The sequence below is a fragment of the Bidens hawaiensis genome, unplaced genomic scaffold (assembly GCF_021521415.1).
Source record: "Bidens hawaiensis isolate Kalapana, Puna unplaced genomic scaffold, B.hawaiensis_p1.1 tig00019187_1, whole genome shotgun sequence".
Lineage (NCBI taxonomy): Eukaryota > Viridiplantae > Streptophyta > Magnoliopsida > Asterales > Asteraceae > Bidens > Bidens hawaiensis.
Window position 1 is genome coordinate 184,196 of NW_027492906.1, and position 21,155 is coordinate 205,350.

General features: G+C 38.0%; 1 protein-coding gene and 1 pseudogene across 2 annotated transcripts; both read left to right on the plus strand.

The window, feature by feature from the left end:
* Positions 1-133: 133 nt before the first annotated feature.
* LOC143557787 (uncharacterized) lies at positions 134-8,923 on the plus strand (annotated as a pseudogene). Its single transcript, XR_013139630.1, has 10 exons — positions 134-188; positions 305-1,218; positions 1,289-2,296; positions 2,371-2,512; positions 2,596-2,703; positions 2,784-3,638; positions 4,162-5,138; positions 5,850-6,383; positions 6,516-6,578; positions 6,658-8,923. The product of XR_013139630.1 is annotated as an uncharacterized LOC143557787 (transcript).
* A 4,337-nt stretch (positions 8,924-13,260) lies between these two features.
* On the plus strand, positions 13,261-18,265 carry LOC143557797 (SPX domain-containing protein 3-like). Its single transcript, XM_077046787.1, has 3 exons — positions 13,261-13,485; positions 17,559-17,718; positions 17,854-18,265. Exons 1-3 carry the CDS (start codon positions 13,261-13,263, stop codon positions 18,216-18,218), a joined length of 750 nt encoding a protein of 249 aa, XP_076902902.1. The 3' UTR covers positions 18,219-18,265.
* The last annotated feature ends 2,890 nt before the right edge of the window (positions 18,266-21,155 follow it).

The window sequence follows — 21,155 nt, forward strand, 5'->3', positions numbered from 1 at the left end:
CCCCCTGCATAAAGATGGAACGTCCTTCGATTTCTTCACTTATACACCAAATACCAGCAGATCCTTCAACCCCCACATCCTTCGATTTCTTCTAGGGTTTTCAAACTCATACCAGTGAATCTTTGTTTGAACGATGGCTTGGGAATTAAGGAAGAAATACTCTAACCTTAACCCCCATATAAGATATGGTAAGGTTTAGCACCTTCTTCAATTGCGATTCTTGAAAGGCTGGAATCATTAATTTCAGTTTAAATTTTGCTGTTTATATGTTTTATATGTGTTTGTTTTTGTTTTTTTGTAACAGTTGGACAACCTAATTTGTTCTCTGTACGAATAAACTATGGTGGTGCATTTAGGAACTTTCCGGGTAGAAGATATGCTAATGGTAAGGTTGCATTTATAGATGATGTGGACATAGATGTGTTTTCTGTGATTGAAGTCCATTGGATGTTGCGTGAGCTAGAATTTTTTAAAGATGATGTTCCGCTATATTATCATTTTCAAATACCAGGTAAAGATTTGGATACTGGTTTAGTAGCTTTAGGTAGTGATGCTGATGTGCTTAACTTGTCCAAATATGTGGCTGAAAATAAGATTATTAACTTGTTCATTGAAGAATATAAATCTGATGTGGATACTTATTTGAAATCACCACAATCAACATCTAAGGTTGTTATTGAGGAAATAGATGATGGAGATGCTCATGCTAATGCCATTGCTGTTCCTAGGAAAAAAATGGTTCCTAGAAGAAAATTATTGATGATTGAGTATGGTGATAATGCAAAAGGGGGTGAGAATGCAAAGGATGGTGATAATGCAAAAGGGGGTGAGAATGCAAAGGATGGTGATAATGCAAAAGGGGGTGAGAATGCAAAAGGGGGTGAGCCGGTTGTAGATGGTTATAACTTTGATGATTTTGATTTTTCTACGGTCTACCCAGGGGGTGATAACGAATGTACGGGTGATAATGGGAATGAGGTTGACAATGGTGAGACTGATTGTGGCATCGAGGATTCTAGTGAAGATGATGATTCACAAGATAGTGATTTCAAGGTGGACATTGAAAATGAATATGCGGATGACATGGAAGTTGATATGAGGGACTTCCATGACTATGTAGATGATGACGAGTCATTTGATAGCATGAGTGATGATTCAACTACCGACCTGTCATCTAAGAGAAACAAGATGTTGAGGGAAATCAGACGTAAAGAAAAGGTTAGTGTTATATTCATTGTACTCTTTTGTTTTTTTACTAGTTATTAATTGTGGGATTAACTTGTTGCAGGGCAAGAATCATATGCAAGCTGCAAGATTTTTTGTTGGTCAAACATTTGGAACTAAAAAAGAGGCTAAGAAGCTTGTTGAAATGCAAGCAATTCAAACTAAAAGAAAGTTATCCTATAAGAAAGATGAGGTAAATAGGATTAGAGTCATTTGTGAAGGAAGTGTTCCTCAATTCAATAAAGGTGATGGGCCTTTACAAATATCTGCTAAAAGGGCTAGCCCAAGAAAAAAAAACCCTATTATCAGGCCCAACCAAATACCAGCAGATCCTCCTACTGCCAATTCAATAGCCTGTAGAAAAAGAAAAGAAAGACTTTTACAGGCAGCTTGTCCTTATGTGTTATACATATCTAAGGAGAAAGATTCGGTTGAAACTTGGATGGTGAAGACCTACAAGCCTGAGCACACTTGTGTACAATCAAGAGATAGTCTTTATTTGACTGCCAAGTTCATGGCTAAAGATAAATCGGTGCTTAACCTTGTGGGATCCAACCCACATATTTCTGCGAAAACCATCCAGGAGGAGGTATCAAGGAAGTATGAACTTAATGTTTCCAGACCTAAAGCATTTAAGGCAAAGGTAAAAGCTTCAAAGGAGATCCGGGGTGATTACAAAGAACAATATTCAAAATTGAGGGACTATGCCATGGAGCTCATGAATGCAAATCCAGGCACCACAGTGAAGATTGATGTTGAGTCAGAGCCTAACCCATCTTCTCAAACTAGAGTATTCAAAAGAATTTACATCTGCTTGGGTCCTCTAAAGCAAGGTTTTAAGGCATGTGGGAGGGAATTACTAGGGTTAGATGGGGCTTTTTTGAAGGGATCTTACCAAGGTCAAGTGTTAGTTGCTGTTGGGTTAGATCCTAACAATGGAATCTATCCATTGGCATATGCAATTGCAGAGGCAGAAAACAAAAGTTCATGGACCTGGTTTCTAGAATGCCTTCAAGATGATCTGGATTTACAAAGTAACAGCAATTTCACTTTCATCTCAGATAGACAGAAGGTTAGATCTGTCTTATTTTTAACCTTATGTCTCATAAATTGTTAATTAACATCTTTTATGTTCCTTCTAAATAGGGCTTGATTCCAGCTCTTGCACAAGTATTCCCAGCTGCTGAACACAGATTTTGCCTTAGGCATATACACCAGAATATGAAGTTAAAGTGGAGAGGCAAAGCATTCAAGGATTGCTTGTGGGCATGTGCAACTGCAACAACAGGTAACTTAATCAATTTATGCAGTTAATACTTTTATTGTACTTTCAAGGTTAGATCTGTCTTAATTTATGCAATTGTCAAATAGTTCCTGACTTTATTGAACAAATGGAAGAGTTGAAGAAATTTAATATTGAAGCTTATAAGTGGTTGGCTGGTATTCCACCACAACATTGGAGTAGGTCTCATTTCACAGGTACATTGTTGTTCAAATGTTTCTTAATCAATATGAGGTTTCAATGAGGTAACTTTTTTGTTTTGGTTATAATTGAACAGGAAGAGCACAAAGTGATGTTCTACTCAACAACATGTGTGAGGTCTTGAATTCAAAAACTGTTGATGGGAGAGAGAAGCCTATAATATCATGCTTGGAATTTATAAGAGAATACTTGATGAAAAGGATCATCAATGTGATGAAGGCACAAGATAAATGGAATGGTCCACTAACACCAAAGGCTACAATCATTTTAGAGAGAAATAAGAAAAATGCACCAAGTTGCATTGTAAAGTGGTGTGGTGATAAAAGGTGGCAGGTAACTGGGACTAGAGGTCAATATGCAGTTGATGTGGAGAAAAAGGTTTGCACTTGCAGGAGATGGGAATTGTCTGGAATTCCATGTAAGCATGTTGTTGCTGTCAACTGGGATATGGTTGTTCACAAACAAGAAGTTGGTCCACTAGAGACATGGGTCAATCCATGTTATTTTATGGATACTTGGAAAGAAGTTTACAAGTACAAGATTGGGCCACTGAATGGTCCTAAGTTATGGCCAAAATGTCAGGATCCAACAACATTGATTGCACCATTTCATAGAGCACAAATAGGCAGGCCTAGGAAGAATAGAAGAAAGGACCAGGTGGAGCTTGAAGATAATATGGAAGTTGCTGGAAAATTGACAAGGAAGGGTGGCACTGTAACTTGTAAGATGTGTGGTGATAAAGGGCACAATTCAAGAGGTTGCGGAAAACATAAGAATGTAGCTGGGGATGGAGGTCAAAGTGTTGGTCAAGCTGCTGGTCAAGCTGCTGCTGGAGATGGTGGTGAAAGTGTTGGTCAAACTGCTACTGATATGGATTGTGATGACTCTGTTTTAGGTGCTTTGCTAGGTGATGATGGAGCTGCTCCTGCTAGTTGAAACTGCTTTGATTATATTACTTAAACTTGTTTTGTTATGCTACTTGGTTGTATTAAACATTAGTAGATGTCTTGTTGTCTAAAACTACCTAAAACTATTGCGGCTTATGTTTGCCACCATTTTGGTATGAATTAAGGGTGGATATTAAACATGTTGCTTATGCATTTTGTTGTTAACACTATGTCATGTTTTGATATTAAACTGACTGTGACGTTCCATCTTTATGCAGTTAAAAGACGAAAATACCCTAGAAGATATGACACCAAACGGTGAAAACTCACGGACGTTCATGTTTGGGGGCACCCGGGTACTAAAAAAACAACCTCAGGGGGCAATGGTGCTATTTCGGAACCACTGGGTTAAAAGACGAAAATACCCTAGAAGATATGACACCAAACGGTGAAAACTAACGGACGTTCATGTTTGGGGGCACCCGGGTACTAAAAAAACAACCTCAGGGGGCAATGGTGCTATTTCGGAACCACTGGGGGCAAACGTGCTAGTTTGACAAACCACAGGGGGCAAACGGGCAATTAACTCCATTTCAAAATTCCCCAACACAAAACCCCCAATTTCTCATACCAATTTCCCCCAATTCAAAACCCTAATTCTCTCGATCAATCATTCAATTCCTTCAATTCACTCCACAATCATGGAATCAAAACGCCAATTGATCGATTCCTTAACCTCCCACATCTCTCTTTACAACACCCACTTACCAATTTCACCATCTACATCTTCATCTTCACCAAACCCTAACCCTAGATCGTCAATTCTCAATTGGTTCAAATCACTCACGATTCGTCAACGCCAATCTCACCTCACAATCTTCGACAAATCTTTCACTCAATTACTAATCCAATTGCAGTTTAAACTCAAAACCAATGGAATTGGATCGTTTATTGTTTTACCTGACATACCCAGTTCACAATCACACCCTAATATCCCAAGCTTCTGTTTTCGGAAGTCCCGCGGGTTGTTATCGAGAGTTACCCGTGATTCGCCGCCCGAGAAGCACATTCGGGAGTCCGTTAGAATGTTCGGGTCGAAAGAAGGTGAAGATTTTGGTAGTACAGTTAGTTGTGGTTGTTTGGATTCGGTTACGGTTAGTTACGAGTTTGTTGAGAATGTGGACGAGTTTGTTGCGGTGATGGACGGGGTGTCGAGCGGGGAGTTTTTGAGAGGCGAGGAGAGTGTAGTGTTGAGGTCGGTGGATTGGGCGGAGTTGAATTGGTTGAAGGCGAAAGGTTATTACAGTTTGGAGGCGTTTGTGGCGAATAAGTTGGAGTTGGCTTTGCGGTTGGCGTGGTTGAATGTGAGCGTGGGGAAGAAGAGAGGGGTGAAGGTGAAGGAGAAGTCGGTTTGTGCGGTGGCGGGTGTGGCGGGGAATGTGTATTGGCGGAAGATAGGTTGTGTGGATTGGTGGGTGAAGTTGGATGAGCAAATGAAGAAGAAGGTTTTTAGAATAATATTGGGAAAAGCTGCGAGATTGTTGGTATGTTTTTGTTAATCTTTTACTATTAATCTTGTAACACTAATGAAATGTAATGGCCTACTTGTGACTGTTAAAAAAACCAGTTTTTATGTGTTAAGACTTAGGATTGATTTGTGTTTGTACATGTTAGCAGGCTGATGAACCGAACAAACACGAATGGAGCAAGTTCGTGCTCGTTTGTTTAACTTTAAATGAACAAACGGTAGACACTAGCAGCTAAACGAATGTGGGTTTTTTGTTCGCGTTTGTTTGTTAAGAAAATGAACATATTTGTATTAGTTTTTGTTTGTCGTTTAACAGTTTAAATGAACGGTTCACAATTGTAAACGAGCAAACATAAATGAGCTAAAACCAATTAAAAGTAAATGTGAAGAGCTTAAAAGGATCAGCCTTAAAATGTGTTGAGCTTAAAAGTTATTAAAACTAGACTAAATTGTAGCGGGCCTAAAAAATTAAATGAATATTATAACAAACAAACATAAATGAATGCAAATGAACGAACACTCATGGACATCAATGTAAGAATGTTAACGAACATAAATGAACGAAGGAGACATGTGTTCACGTTCGTTCGTTTATTAAACAACCGAACGAAAAACAAACTTCCCGCTGAAAGTTCATGTACGGTTCACTGAACGTTCGGTTTTTCTTAGAACTTAGGATAAATTGGGGGTAAATCAAGGGTTTGACATACTTACTTGAAATTTTCAGACTCGTGACATTTTATATGGAAGAAGCAGTGGCATGGAGGATGAGTTGCAGGCCACTTGTGGGAGAGATAAACAGCCTTCTCGATACAATCATCCTAGCTGGCATCAGGAAAGCATTGATACCTTAAAAGGAAAAGACTTTGAATCAGGGATGACTCTGTTTACTCCTCCATCTAACAAATTATCTTCAATAGCCCATAGGTTTAATAGCCTGCTAGTTGTTTGTGAGATTTCAACATTATTACTAGCGTTTAACCATGGTCAATTTAATGAGGAACAACTGTTTTTTAGCTCGTTAGAGGCCGTCAGTACGGTTTCTGACTGCGTATTAAGGAGATTGCGAGGCTTGCTCATGGTTGTTTCACTTGATTTTACAAAACTTGAGCTTCTTGAAGATCATAACTCAACAAAGCCCGTGAAGAAACCGAAACCGAAACCTGTTTCTGGTAAGAAAGGAAAGTCACGTGATGTGAAAAAAATAAATCCCTCTCAAATATCTGAAAAGAGTAGTTCTACTTCAGACACAGTTACCAAGGTGAACTTTTTTTAGCCGTATACGTGTATTTATGTTTTAGTTAGATGTATTAATGCCAACCCATTTTTAACAGACGGGCCGACTTGGGTTATTTTAAATCACTAACGAGTTAACGGGCTTTTAACTTTTCAGGACGAGGGGGATAAATCCGAGATTCAAGAAATGGATTATAAGCAAGAAAGCGAGCCCACATCAGTAGAAATGGTGTGCTTTTTGTATGTGATTTATGGTTTCTATGTTACATAACGGTTTTTAACCCGTTGATTAATATCAGGAACACGGTGAAGAAGTAACTAACAAACCAGTCCAAACCACCTCAAAGAAGAATAAGAGAGCGAGAAAGAAGCATAAGAAAGACGGTGTCAATAACCAACTCAAAACTATTAATTCCCAAATTACCCCTGTGGAAATATCTGATATTACCCCTGATTGTGCGAGTGTTGTCGACAGCAATCCGGTAGAGGCTGATAATAATATTATTGAAAGTCAACATGTTGACCAGATTGTCAATGAGCAAGTAAAGGAAATGGAGACTCAATCTTCAGATACTAGCAAGGAAAAGATGGAACAAAGCCCGGTAGTCGTTCATGGTAGTGTGCCCGTGAATTTTTCAGGGAACCCAAACCCACCAAATGAACGGCCCGTTGCATCACCTCAATTATCGTTTGTCCACCAATCGGGCTTTGTACACACGATAACCACTTGGTCAGAGAAGATGATTTTGCAGTTTCCGGGTTGGACTATAGTCAATATTTTGGTGGCGGTGTGATGTATTGGGACTCTTATGATCACCCGGTGGCTAGTTTTTCAAGACCACCGTCTCTGAGCTCCGTTGACAGCTCGTGGGCTTGGCAGGAAGCTGATATGAACCGAACCGTTGATGACATGGTTGCGTTTTCGTCTTCTTATAGTACAAACGGGCTGACATCACCATCCGCCACGTCATTCTGCTCGCTTTTTGACCCGATTGGTTATGTTTTACCCAGTGAGGTATCCGGAAAAATGAAGGAATTATCTGAAGAAAACGTTCCGGGTTCTTTAGCCAATTTTCCAGGTGATATCGAAGCGAAAACTGGTGATTTATTCCCATATCCGATATTACAACCAATTATTATTCCAAGTATTGATCGATTACGGGAGTTTAAACGTAACTTTGAACATAAAAGCCCGTGTGTTCCTCCTAGCAGACGGGAAGAACCTCGAATTAAGCGACCACCGTCACCTGTTGTGCTTTGCGTTCCACCGGTCCCCGATTCGCGAAAACAACGCGGGTTTCCGACCGTTCGATCTGGTAGCTCGAGCCCGAGGCAGTGGGGTGTGAAAGGGTGGTTTCATGGAGAAAAAAAGAGTCTTTCGGCCCGTCAATTAAGTCAAACTTTACCCGGAGCTTTATTGCAGGACCGTTTAATTGCTATCTCACAATTAACGCGTGATCAAGATTCGCATCCAGATTTATCGATCCCACTTGATAAATCATCACTCGATTCCTCGACTCGGAAATCATCACTTCTCGTTATGCACAGTTTTCTAAATGATGAAATTGACTCGTTTTGTAAACAGGTGGCGGGAGTCAACATGGCTAGAAAACCGTATATTAACTGGGCGGTTAAACGGGTTGCCCGCTCGCTTCAAGTCTTATGGCCTCAGTCCCGAACAAACATTTTTGGTTCGAATGCGACTGGTTTATCACTTCCAACGAGTGATGTCGATCTTGTGGTTTGTCTTCCACCCGTTAGAAACTTAGAACCGATAAAAGAAGCGGGAATCTTGGAGGGTAGAAATGGAATTAAAGAAACTTGTCTCCAACATGCTGCTAGGTATCTTGCTAATCAAGAATGGGTCAAAATCGATTCGCTAAAAATCGTTGAAAATACCGCAATTCCCATTATTATGCTTGTCGTTGAGGTTCCTAGTGATGTCATCGTGTCGGTTGACCCGGGAATTTCTACACACAGTGGAAAACACACAGATGTGCAGTCGATCCGAATCGATATCAGTTTTAAATCCTCATCACACACCGGATTACAAACCACCGAGCTCGTTAAACAACTAACCGGACAGTTTCCCGCAGCTACACCGCTCGCGTTAGTTTTAAAACAGTTTTTAGCCGATCGGTCTCTTGATCAATCTTATTCTGGTGGGTTGAGTTCTTATTGTTTAATATTATTAATCACACGTTTTCTTCAGCACGAGCATCATTATGGACGGTCAATTGGTCAGAACTTTGGCGGTTTATTAATGGACTTTTATTTTTTCGGGAACGTTTTTGATCCACGTCAGATGCGGATATCGGTACAGGGAAGCGGGGTGTATATAGATCGGGAACGTGGGTATAGTATCGACCCGATTTATATCGACGATCCTTTGTTTCCTGCAAATAACGTTGGCAGGAATTGTTTTAGGATCCATCAGTGTATAAAGGCGTTTGCGGATGCTTATTCTACGTTGGAAAATCAACTCGATAATTGTGATTCGAGTAACGGGTCGTTATCGGTTAAATTACTCCCTTTGATCATTCCTAGTATTGCTCCGTTGTAGATCTTATCTGTTGATAATCTGTCAGGAAAGTTGACTGGTCAGAAGGTCAGCGGGTGGCCATCGGGTTCACAGCCAGGAGTCTTCTGATGAAAGACAGAGAATGGATCGGGCTGAGCCCGTTTACACAATACGGGCTGGGTTGGGTCGGGCGGGCCGCTAGTAATCGGATGGGTTCTATTTATTGGCTGCAGGCTCTATAAAAGTACAAATGGCGGGCCGCACGAACCACCCGGTTATCTCTCCGCTACACGGGCCGTGACCTTTTTCTCTCTCCTACACTCTCGCAAAGGCTTTTAACAGGAGATAATTTTTTTAGTTATATAAAAGTGTGTTGATAAAAAGAGTTTAGCCATAGTTAAAAAGATATAAAATATGTCACAAATCTTTATTATATTAAAGGTTGTGTATGTTGTTTTACATGGGTGAGTTAACGTACAATAATCGTTTAACGTACATTACATAAGCAAAATACGTTCAAGATTAAAAAGCCAAATACGTTCAAGCCAAATTCCAAAACCTAAAACGTTCAGACTTAATTTAAGATACTTTAAAGGTTAAAACCAAGGTTGCAAAAGTTACTATGCGGACCATCGTTGCCGACTCCAGCGATGGTGAAGGAGGTGTGCTGAGGTCGGCAAGTGGTGGATCGGTGGTGGTGGAGATGGTTTGAGAGAGAGGACGGACAGATGAGTGTGATTATGGTTTAGGGTTTTTGAAAATTAGCGTTCTACAGTATCGTACACATATTGTATGATAAAGGATTAATGTATCGGATTAGGGCTATAAACGAGCCGAGTCGGGCCGAGCCAGGCCTTGCTCGGGCTCGACTCGAACTTAACTCGAGCCAGCTTGGCTCGGCTCGATTTCAAACACCGAGCTGTGAAACTGAGCTCGAGCCTGACTCGAGTTAAACTCGAGCCAGCTCGCGGCTCGACGAGCTAACAAATTATTCAAACTTAAGCAAGGAAAAAATAAACTTACAAGAGAGTTTGATAAACTAAAATAGGGAATTGCTATTACTATATATATATATATAGTAAGAGGGTTTGATAAATTAAAATAGGGAATTGTTATTTGGTTTTTGGAAGGTGGAAACGGTTCGACGAGAGCATCGGAATTAGAATATAATTTGCAACTATTTAGGAAACAAAAATCACTCCATATATATTAATATGATATATATGTTATTACTATATATATATATATATATATATATATAGGGGAGATATCTTTTGAGAACCATGTTGAGTTGTAAGAACCTAAGAACTCCATTCTAGACCACACATTTAATTAGGTGGATTGGAATATGTGGTTGAAATTAAATCTGACAAAAAAGTCAAAGTATGAGAGAGAATAAAGATATAAGTGGTTACACTAACTTTTACGTCCGTTACACATGTGTAAAATGTCGGCTCGGTGTGTAAAAATTCTGTAATTTTTTTATGTGTATGTAACTTACATATATTACGCATGTGTTAAAAAAAATTCAAAAAAAAAAATCGTTACACTGAGTTCTTTTGAGTTTTTAAAACTCAAAGGGGTTCTCATTTGAAATCTCCCCTATATATATATATATATATATATATATATTATATGAGTCTTAGCGTACGAGCCTACGAGCCGAGCCACACCAGGCTCGAGCTCGACCCAAACAAAACTCGAGCTAGCTCGGCCCGGCTCGATTTTAGATCGAGCTTTTTTCGGGCGAGTTTTTTTCGGGTTTTTTTCGAGCGAGTTTCGGGCGAGCCGCGAGCTTTTTGAACACCCCTATATCGGATCCTTTTTACATAATCTATATTAAATTGTTTTGACTAGTTTTGTGTGATTTTGCACTTCCAAATTGAAACCTAGTCTTTTTTACGTTTTATCTGTTTGTCTTGTTCGTTATTTTTTATGTATAAAACCATTTATTTTATATATTATTTTCTTTGTTTTTTCTGTAAACTATTTCCCACGTCCCAAATTTTGGTATTTTTCCTCTTTTGTATCGGAGATTCCTAAGAATTGTTCTTTTCAATAATCCCAATTTTCCAGCGGTTAGAACATGCGTAGGGGCTCGTTTTGGAGTCCTTCAAAACAAGGTCCAAAACGCGGAGAACACAGCCCCCCACCCCCTGTAGACAACGGTGGTGGGGAGGGTCGGGCAATTTTTTTTGTCTTTTTATTAAAACAATTTTTGTTTATATTAAAAAATAAAAAGATAATAATGACCGGGTAATGATTGAAAGAGGGTAATGAGGCATTTTATCATTATGCTACTTTTTGCAAACTAGTCATTACTGACTGGGACGATATGTGTCAGAAAACATCCGTATGTGCTTAGTTATTACTATGCGTGATCTTAACGTTAAAGAAATGTTATTTATTGTTATGATTAGCAATCATTTAATAGAGAGACTTGACATGCCGGGGGTAAATCGATTAAACAACCTTATTAGCGTTTTAAAAATGTAAACAAGCTCGAGCTTGTTCATTTAAGGCTTGAACCTCAACTTATGTTAAATGGATATTAAATGACAAAAAACCTCTACATTAAAAAAAATATAAAATAATATATATCATTAAGTTACCTTTTTCATATATTTATATGAGTAATTATTATGTAAATATTAGTCTTTCTCAAACTCGCAAGGTTACTAAAACTTGATATATAAAGCTCAGTCTCATTTACTAAAAAGACTCCAGCAAAAGTTTGGAATTGGCTCCAGCTTGTTTAAGCTTTGAATCGACTCTAGCTTGTCTAAGCTCGGCTCGATTCAAACTTTTAAAAAAACCGTTATTTAATAGCTCACAAATCACAACCAAAAACTTATATATTACATTATTATTATATAATATAATTAATAAGTTTGGTGCTGCAAAGTCCTGATTGGGCCACTTTGCGGCACCCTGTTGATAGTATTTTTTTTTTTAGTTTCGGCTGTAATAAACGTAAAGAAAACCTACCGAATGTGAATTTTGTTTTTTTGTTCTTTTTTTATTATTTTGTTTTAGTTACGGTACCGTGCCGAACGCAACGTAAACTGAACGAATTCGCACAGACTCATCTCGTTTTGTTTTAGTTCCGGTACCGTAACGAAAACCGACCGAATGCTGATTTTTGTTTTCTTAGTTTCGGTACCGTAACAAACATGTCGAAAACCAACTGAATTCACGTAACCGCCTCAACACCCGGGATTGATAACGGTCGGGTTTTACAAATGATCGAGTTTACCGACTGAAGCCACGCCAGTAGTCCACCCCAATTTTTATAATTTTTTTGTTTTATTTTTGTCTTAGTTCCGATATAATAACGCACGTAACTGAAACCGACCGAATTCGCGCCGACTTACCATATCGACGCTTGTGTTTTACCACCGCACGCGTTTTATCGACCTGCCCGACGCGTTTGCGCCGCGTAAACACTAGTTATTAATAAAATAGAAATGACACGTCATATTTATTTTTAAGATAAAAAGAAAGTAACACATTGGTGTGAGTGAATGTATTATTATTATATGGGAAAATTCCCAAAATAAGTATTTATAAAAACAAATTTCTAGTTTTATATATAATTTGTAAAAATTTTCAGAAATAGGTATTATAAACTAGTCGTGACGAGTATTTTGTATAACCAATTAAAACTTGTCGCGTGTCCTTAAACTAACCGTAACGAGCACGTTCACTAATCATTTACTCGTCACGAGTAAATAAGTTTCATGCCTCGTCACGAGTAACGGTCGGGTTAAACGCGACGAGTTAACTACTAATAAACTACTCGTGTAGGGAATGTAAACCGGGTAAACTAGTCGTCACGACTAAAGGACTTATGAATCACTCGTGGGCGTTGATTACGAGGCATGAAACTTATTTACTCGTGACGAGTAAATGATTAGTGAACGTGCTCGTTACGGTTAGTTTACGGACATGCGACAAGTTTTAATTGGTTCTACAAAATACTCGTCACGACTAGTTTATAATATTTATTTCTGGAATTTTTTGAAAATGAGTACCTAAAATTAAAAATTTGTTTTCATAAATACTTATTTTGGGAATTATTATATTTACCAAAACAATGATAATGATTAACGCATGGTATTGAGTATTACTAATGGAATATGCCAAAATATCCCTTCAATCGAAGGCCTGTTTCCTACTTTTTCTCTAATCACGACTTATACACGCCAAGCATATGCCCTCTAAATATTCTAACTCTTTCTTTTTCTTGCTAATAAATTTTCACAAATTTCATCTTTTTCGTCATAATTTTGATACTTGTGATGTGGGTATTTTAGATTTGGTGCCCCCAAGCAATACCCAGATTTCAGATTTAGGGTTTTGTAATCAAGAAAACCGGAGAATGAAATTCGGTAAGAGATTGAAGCAACATGTTCAAGAAACCCTACCGGGGTGGCGCGATATGTACTTAAATTACAAAGGGTTAAAGAAACATGTGAAGTTGAGATCTTCGTCGTTGGAGTGTGAGATATCTGAAGATGAGTTTGTTTATCTTTTGGACAATGAGGTCGAGAAGTTTAATGCGTTTTTCATGGAGCAAGAAGAGGATTTCATTATACGTCATGAGGTAAAATTTTCCTTTTTTTTTTTTTGTCTCGTATATCTATTACCATAAAATCTAAGTTGCTATAGAATGTTTTCCCTATATTTCGATAATAAGAACTTCAAAAATATTTGTATGCCTTTGTCTTATATTAGTGCGGTAACTGTTGGGAATTCCCAAGTCGGCCCGTGGCTTGGTGCGTGGGGCGGCTAGGATATTAACTTGGCGTGCAAGTTAATGATTAAATAATATTAATCAATTTATGGATGATTATCTAGTTTCCTATTTGATGCATGTTAGGAAGATGATTATTATGGAATTGATTAATTAGAATCCCGATTATAGTGTAACGTGTTAGGTTAGCTATAACTACCGTGTTTAGGGTATGGGACAACTCGTATCAAGTTTTTGAGTCATATTTCTTGATCAATAAAGTTTGGGTGTTACAATGTCCGAAACTAACAACAACGAATTACACGGTATGGGCTATGCATATGCGCGTGCTGATGAATGTGCATGGCGTGTGGGATACGATCGATCCGGGTAACGGCGAGGTAAAACAAAACAATATTGCGATCGCTTTGATTTTTCAGTCGATCCCCAAAGCACAGATTTTTAAGTTGGTAATCTGCGCACGGCGAAAGAGATGTGGGAAGCGTTAAAGACCCGAGATCTAGATGCTGAACGAGTGAAGGAGGCGAAGCTCCAAACCCTAACGTCAGAGTTCGACGGGTTGAAGATGAAAGAAACAGGGACAATTGACGAGTATGCAGCCATGTTATCGAGTTACTCGTCAAAAGCCGCCACGCTCGGAGAGATATTCTCGGAAGAAAAGATGGTAAAAAAGTTCCTTACGAGTTTTTCAAGACGTTTTATTCATATTGTTGCATCACTCGAGCAAGTTTTAGATTTAAAGACGGTTGGGTTTGATGATGTGGTGGGTCGATTAAAAGCCTACGAAGAGAGGATAAAAGAAGACAATCTTCAAACCGAGAGCAGTCAAGGTCAGTTATGTTCACTAAATCTAATTCGTTTAGCAGGGGTCGAGGTCGAGGATCCTATGCTTCAAGAGGACGAGGACGCGGTCGAGATGATAACAAGAAACATGTTGATAAGAAAGGAAAATGTATGGAACGAGATTGATCACACATTAAATGCTACAGGTGCGATGAATTCGAGCACCTTGTCTCAAGGTGCCCCGACCGGTTTCAGAAAGATGAAGAAGCAAATCTGAACCGAACGGACGAGCGTGAACCAAAAGATCTTGATGCCTCGTTTTTCATGATGGAAGGTGTCCGGGAAACCGCATACTTTAACGAAGATCAAGTAATTCTGACAAAGTACGATACATATTCGGGTGAGGTCGACATGTGGCACTTAAATAATGGTGCAACTAACCATATGAGGGGGAATCGTGAATATTTTTCGGAATTAAACAAACAGATAGTCGGACGAGTAAGGTTCGGGGATGGTTCGTGTGTACCGATCAAAGGGAAGGGTTCGATTGTTTTTAAAGGTAAAAGTGGAGAACATAAATTGATGACCGATATTTATTATATTCCGGGTTTGCAGTGTAATGTGATTAGCTTGGATCAAGCAACCGCGTCGGGTTGTGATATACGAATGAGGAGTAACTACTTAACGATGCACGATAGTAGTGGGAGGTTACTAATGAAGGTCACGAGGAACGCCAAGATGCTTTATAAAATCCGACTAAATGTTGGTAACCCAACCTGTTTGAAAACAAAGTTACTTGGTATTTTTTCAGGTGTTTACAAGTCAATTGATTTTGGGTCTGGACCAGTGCAACCGAACCCAGCCCAAACGAACAGCAGCAATAGCGACGGTTTTGGTACTAACAGCAGCAACAGCGACAACCTGATTACCAACAGCAGCAGCGCTGTCGCAATAGCAACAACAGCGACAAAACTGTCGCTACCAGCAAAGAATCTGTCGCTAGCTGCAATAACAGCAATGAAAGTGTCGCTAACAGCACGATTTCCGTCGCAAACTGCAGTAAGATAGCCATGAATGATGTTGTGCAAACCCCGATTAAACGTTCTACTTGTCCTTTGATCTTACCCGATAATATTGGTGATCACGAGTTAAATTCCAATGAAGAACTCGAAGAACTGCTGGTGTTATTGAATGATGAATTGAGTAGTTTTGATTAAGCGAAATCGAAACCCGAGTGGATGAAAGTGATGCGGGCCGAGATCAATTCAATCGAGAAAAAGAAAACGCGGAGTTTAACGGGGTTACCAAAAGGAGTTAAACCAACCGGTTTAAAACGGGTATTCAAAGTAAAACAGAATCCGATAAACAAACACAAGGCGACGCTTGTGGAGAAATGATACGTGCAACATCCCAGGATTGACTATGATGAAGTGTTCGCCCCGGAAGCATGAATCGAGAAGATAAAGATATTAGTTGCTCTCGCGCAGATTAAATTCAAGGAGATGCAAGCTTTTCAAAAGTCGGAAGATCTCCCATGTACGACTCAGAAATTCAGGGGGTGATTGTTGGGAATTCCCGAGTCGGCCCGTGGCTTGGTGCATGGGGCGGCTAGGATATTAACTTGGCGTGCAAGTTAATGATTAAATAATATTAATCAATTTATGGATGATTATCTAGTTTCCTATTTGATGCATGTTAGGAAAATGATTATTATGGAATTGATTAATTAGAATCCCGATTATAGTGTAACGTGTTAGGTTAGCTATAAATACCGTGTTTAGGGTATATGGACAACTCGTATCAAGTTTTTAGTCAGATTTCTTGATCAATAAAATTTGGGTGTTAGCCAAATATTGTTTCGGTGTTCTCGTTCATAATACGTTCTTTGATTACCATAGTAACATCATTTTGTTAATTATAATACCATAACATGTCGTGTATAAAAGTTAATCGACAAATAAAACAACTTTATTTTGATAAAAAAATGACTTTATCTTGAAAACTGCTTTGTCTTGTATAGTTGTCTCATATCATACTTATTTAGTTTGTATATCTTTTGAGCAATATGATCACAAGTCTAATGTGGTTTTAAGGTAAAGTGTCAAGAGGTTAAATTTTCGATGTTTTTGTGTCATATGTGAATAAGCATGAATCCTAATTGATACAGTGTTTTCCCTCATATTTGGAGTAATTAACACTTTAAAAAAAATATTCTATTTGTTCTCTCTTACATCATCAAAATTTTGTTAATTACAATAATATAGTGTCAAAAGAATCAATTTTCTCTTAACTGTTTTGTCTTGTATTGTTGTCTCAAATCCTACTTACACTGACAATCTACTGTCACGTGTTGAAGCCGTTTACATTATATTTTTAAAAACCGTTTAAGATGACTCACCATCTTGTTGACTTAGTCAACCACACACGATCAAGCATAATTGTTTTTTGTTTACTTGGTTTTTTTTCATGAAACATGTAGGAGATGCAACAAAGAATAAAATTAGCACGGTAACATCAATTTGTTAATTTCAATACCATAGCCTGTCGTATATAAAAGTTAATCAACAAATAAAACAACTTTATCTTGACAAAATGACTTTATGTTGAAAACTGTTTTCTCTTGTATAATTGTCTCATATCATAATTATTCAGTTTGTATATCTTTTGAGCACTATGATCATAAGTCTAATTTGGCTTTCAAGGAACAAGAACAAGATTTCTTTATACGTTTTAAGGTAAAAGTGTCGCAATGTGAAATTTTCGATGTTTTTGTGTCGTATGTGAATAAGCATGAATCTTAGTAGATACAGTTTTTCCCTCATATTTGGAGTAATAAACACTTTAAAAATATATTCTATTTGTTCCTTCTTACATCATCAAAATTTTGTTAATTAATATAATATAGTGTCAAAAGAATCAATTTTCTCTTTCGTAACTGCTTTGTCTTGCATTGTTGTCTCAAATCCTACTTACACCGGCAATCCACTGTCACGTGTTGAATCTGTTTGTACTATATTTTATCCATAATTTTTTAAAACCCGTTTAGGTTGACTCACCATCTTGTTGACTTAGTCAACGACACACGATTTCAAGCATAATTGTTTTTTGTTTAGTTGGTATTTTTTTCATGAAACATGTAGGAGATGCAACAAAGAATAAAAAGGATTATTGGGAATGAACCATCATCACAAGAAGAGTATGATTCGTATGAACAAGAGATGTCAAAAATTAAGAAAGACATCGTTGACTTCCATGGTGAAATGGTTCTTTTAGTCAACTATAGTAACATCAATTACACCGGTAAGTCAAACTAGAAAAAGTCAACTTATTTTATTAGTCAACAAAAACTATTGGAATTCAAAGATCCAAATATTCTTGGAATTCAAAGATCCAATCTTTCTGAATAAATTAATAAATCTTGATTTTTTGGTGTAGGAATGACAAAAATTCTAAAGAAATACGATAAACGAACCGGAGGATTTTTGCGGTTATCATTCATCCAAAAGGTCATGGAACAACCTTTCTTCACCACGGAGCTCGTTTCCAAGCTCGTGAAAGAATGTGAAACCACCATCGGGGAGCTTTTTCCTGCGATGGTGGCAGCAGAGGAGATGACAAAGGCGGCAGGCACGGTGGCAGGAGAAGGGATTTTTAAGAATACTGTAGAAGCCTTGTTGACAATGAAAGAGATTAGAAAAGGGAGCTCGACTCATAGTCATTTCTCTCTACCGACTCTAAATTTACGTGACATTGAGCTTATACGATCCTTTCAATTCAGCTCGCCCATACCTATCATTTAACTTAGTTGTTGGTTCAGTTTGGATATCGATACTTTCAAATTAATTTATTTGTGTCAGTTTTAACTATGTACTTTCTATCATGTTGCATGTATCTGGTTGACTGGTTGCATTTATCTTACTTATACTATGTTCTTATTTACATGTTATATTATATGCATTTATGAGGATATATTATTTATTTAGGATAATAACAATGATACAGATAATCGGTTTTCTAATACTGACTTAAAACAACACCAAAATTATAAGACGAGATAATCATCCTTATGGACCACATATTTCAACATATTATAACTTTTTGGGACATTATTCTATGTTTTTTTTTTGAACGACAAAAGATATATTAAAGATGAGCCAATCAACAAACTTGCCTCACGAGTTTACAACCACCAAACAAAAGAAAATAAACTATTACAATAGAAACGCTCGTCAATTCTCGCAAGTCAAAGAGCTCATCTTTGATCTATTTTAATCCAAAGGAACCTCAATGCTTTATCCCACCATGTTACCTACTTGAGCCGGATGATCAAACACCACCGCTTTCTGAGTTATTCATAAGCACCAAATCGTAACTAAACAAATAGTATGGAAAACTTTGTCTTGGCCATCAGAAAATCAATATACTTATGCAATTTCACGATATCTCTAATACAAAAACATAAATAAAAGGGTCTTACATTTTTGAAATATTATTCCATGTTTGGGATGCAATTGGTATTAGGTGACTCACTTGTTCGCTTGTATCGATTTTGAATATACAAATACAGTATATAGTTTTAAAAAATATAATAAATTGTATGTTGAAATGGTTAACTTAACTGACATTTTTCATATGCAGTTTGAGTGTTTCATTTCGATGTAAGTTAGATTAAGATCGAGTTTTAATTAATAGGAATTATGACAATAACTTTTAGCCAGATAAGACCATAAATAGATGCACCCTTAAGCTCGACATGTAATGAATAATGAATACAAATGAGAATAAAACACAATTCAATAATATAATATTTTTTAACTTAGTGGTAGCCCAGTTGCTTCTCCTAATTAAAGCATTGACAACTGCGTCAGGTGACGATTTTACTGGTTTGTTGGGATTTCTGAGTACGATGGGTTTTTGAACCAAACATGAAGCGTCAAATAATTAGGGATTGTTGAAATTAGGGATGCAAATGAGCCGAGCTACTCGAAATTAACTCGTTAAAAAGCTCGATCAAGCCCAAGACTAAGGTCGAGGCCTAGGGTTGTTCAAAAAGTTCGTGGCTTGAAGTTCGGCTCGTGGCTCGCTCGATAAAAGCTCGAATAAAAGTAGCTAAAAAACTTGATTTGAAATAACCTGATCTTAGTTAGCTCATTTATTTATTTGAGCTAAACTCGTCCCGCGCTCAGCTGTTGGCTCGATCTTAGGCTTGTTTAATTTCAAAATTGAGTAAAGCCTAACCGAGCTGCCTTGTTTAATTTCGAGCTTAAGCTCGAGCCCACCCTGGCTTGACTCGGGCTCGACTCGTGAGTATCCCTACTCGAGCCTAAAAGTAAGTTCGTTTAATAAACGAGCCCGAGCTTCACTTATCGAGCTCGAGCCACAAGCATATCATTTATATAACCTTTTAAAATATCTATTTAATAATTATTAATATATATATATATATATATAATGTTATGAAAAAAAGATATAATATATAATATATTATTTTAGTTAAAATATAAAAATAATTATAATTATATAAAAAATAATTAATAAATAGTAAATGAGCTGAACTCGAGTTGAAAATCTACTTACGAGCCAAGCTCGAGCTCAGTATAAGTTAAACGAGCTGAGCTCGAGCCTAATAAAACTCGGCCTCAGCCCAGCTCATTTACACAATTGCACCCATTGTTGAAAATCCAGTCATCAGTGGACTTGAAAAAACCGTTGTTGAAGAAACATGAAATGAATTTGACCTGATCCAAGACGATGTTCCCGGTCTTCGAGATGAACGAGCCACGACTTCGTCTTCCTCTCCGGTTGCTCGAGATCTGCCATGGAAATATGGGGTTAGTTGAGGTGACTGTTAAGAGTTTCCTCTTGTTTACAGACACAAAAATATATGTGGAGGCCAAGTGTCCAGGAAGGGATTCTCTAAATGAGATATGAATACCCTTTATATAGAAACTCCATGGCTATCATCATGAAACCCTAACCTTAATAGGCTAAGCCCGCTTAGGGGTTACCTCCACAACCCCCTCCCCCCCCCCCCCCCCCCCCCCAGCCCATTGGGCATTGGTTAGTAAACAATAATAATATAACAAATATAATATAAAACACAATAAGTAAAAGGTCGTACCGGGTATTTAGAACCCTGCCTCCACAAGTCCCCCCAGTCCAGTGCTGCTCCTGGGCGTGCAAGCGGTTGGGTGGAGTTCTGGACTTATTAGGAGTGCTTGTACGGTTTTTCCGACCCGGTGCTTCCCAAATGTACTTTTTTGCATATGTCTACTTTGCTTCGGGTTGTAAGAGATTTAATCATGATGGCGTGTTGAGCGGAGCGGAGTGTGTCCGGTCTTGTATTCGGCACGAAGCCGTATGGGTTTATAAGGATTCCCAACCTTTATATTCGGCGCGTAGCCGTGCGGGTTTATAAGGATTCCCAACCTTTATATTCGGACGTCTTCCATCCTTAGGCGAATTATGAGGTGTGCCCAACCTAATATTTGGCGCGTAGCCATGCGGGTTTATGAGGATTCCCAACCTTTAAGTTTGACGCATAGCCGTATGGGTTTATGAGGATTCCCAACCTTTAAGTTTGACGCGTAGCCATATATTTTGCATTAATATAAGCACTTTTTGTGTCATTTCATGCAAATCTTATATACTCATACTTTTCGTTTTGTTTTATTTTTGTTTGCTATGCAAACCAAAATCAATATTGGCGAAAAGTTTGAGGTTTTTGTAAAAACTTA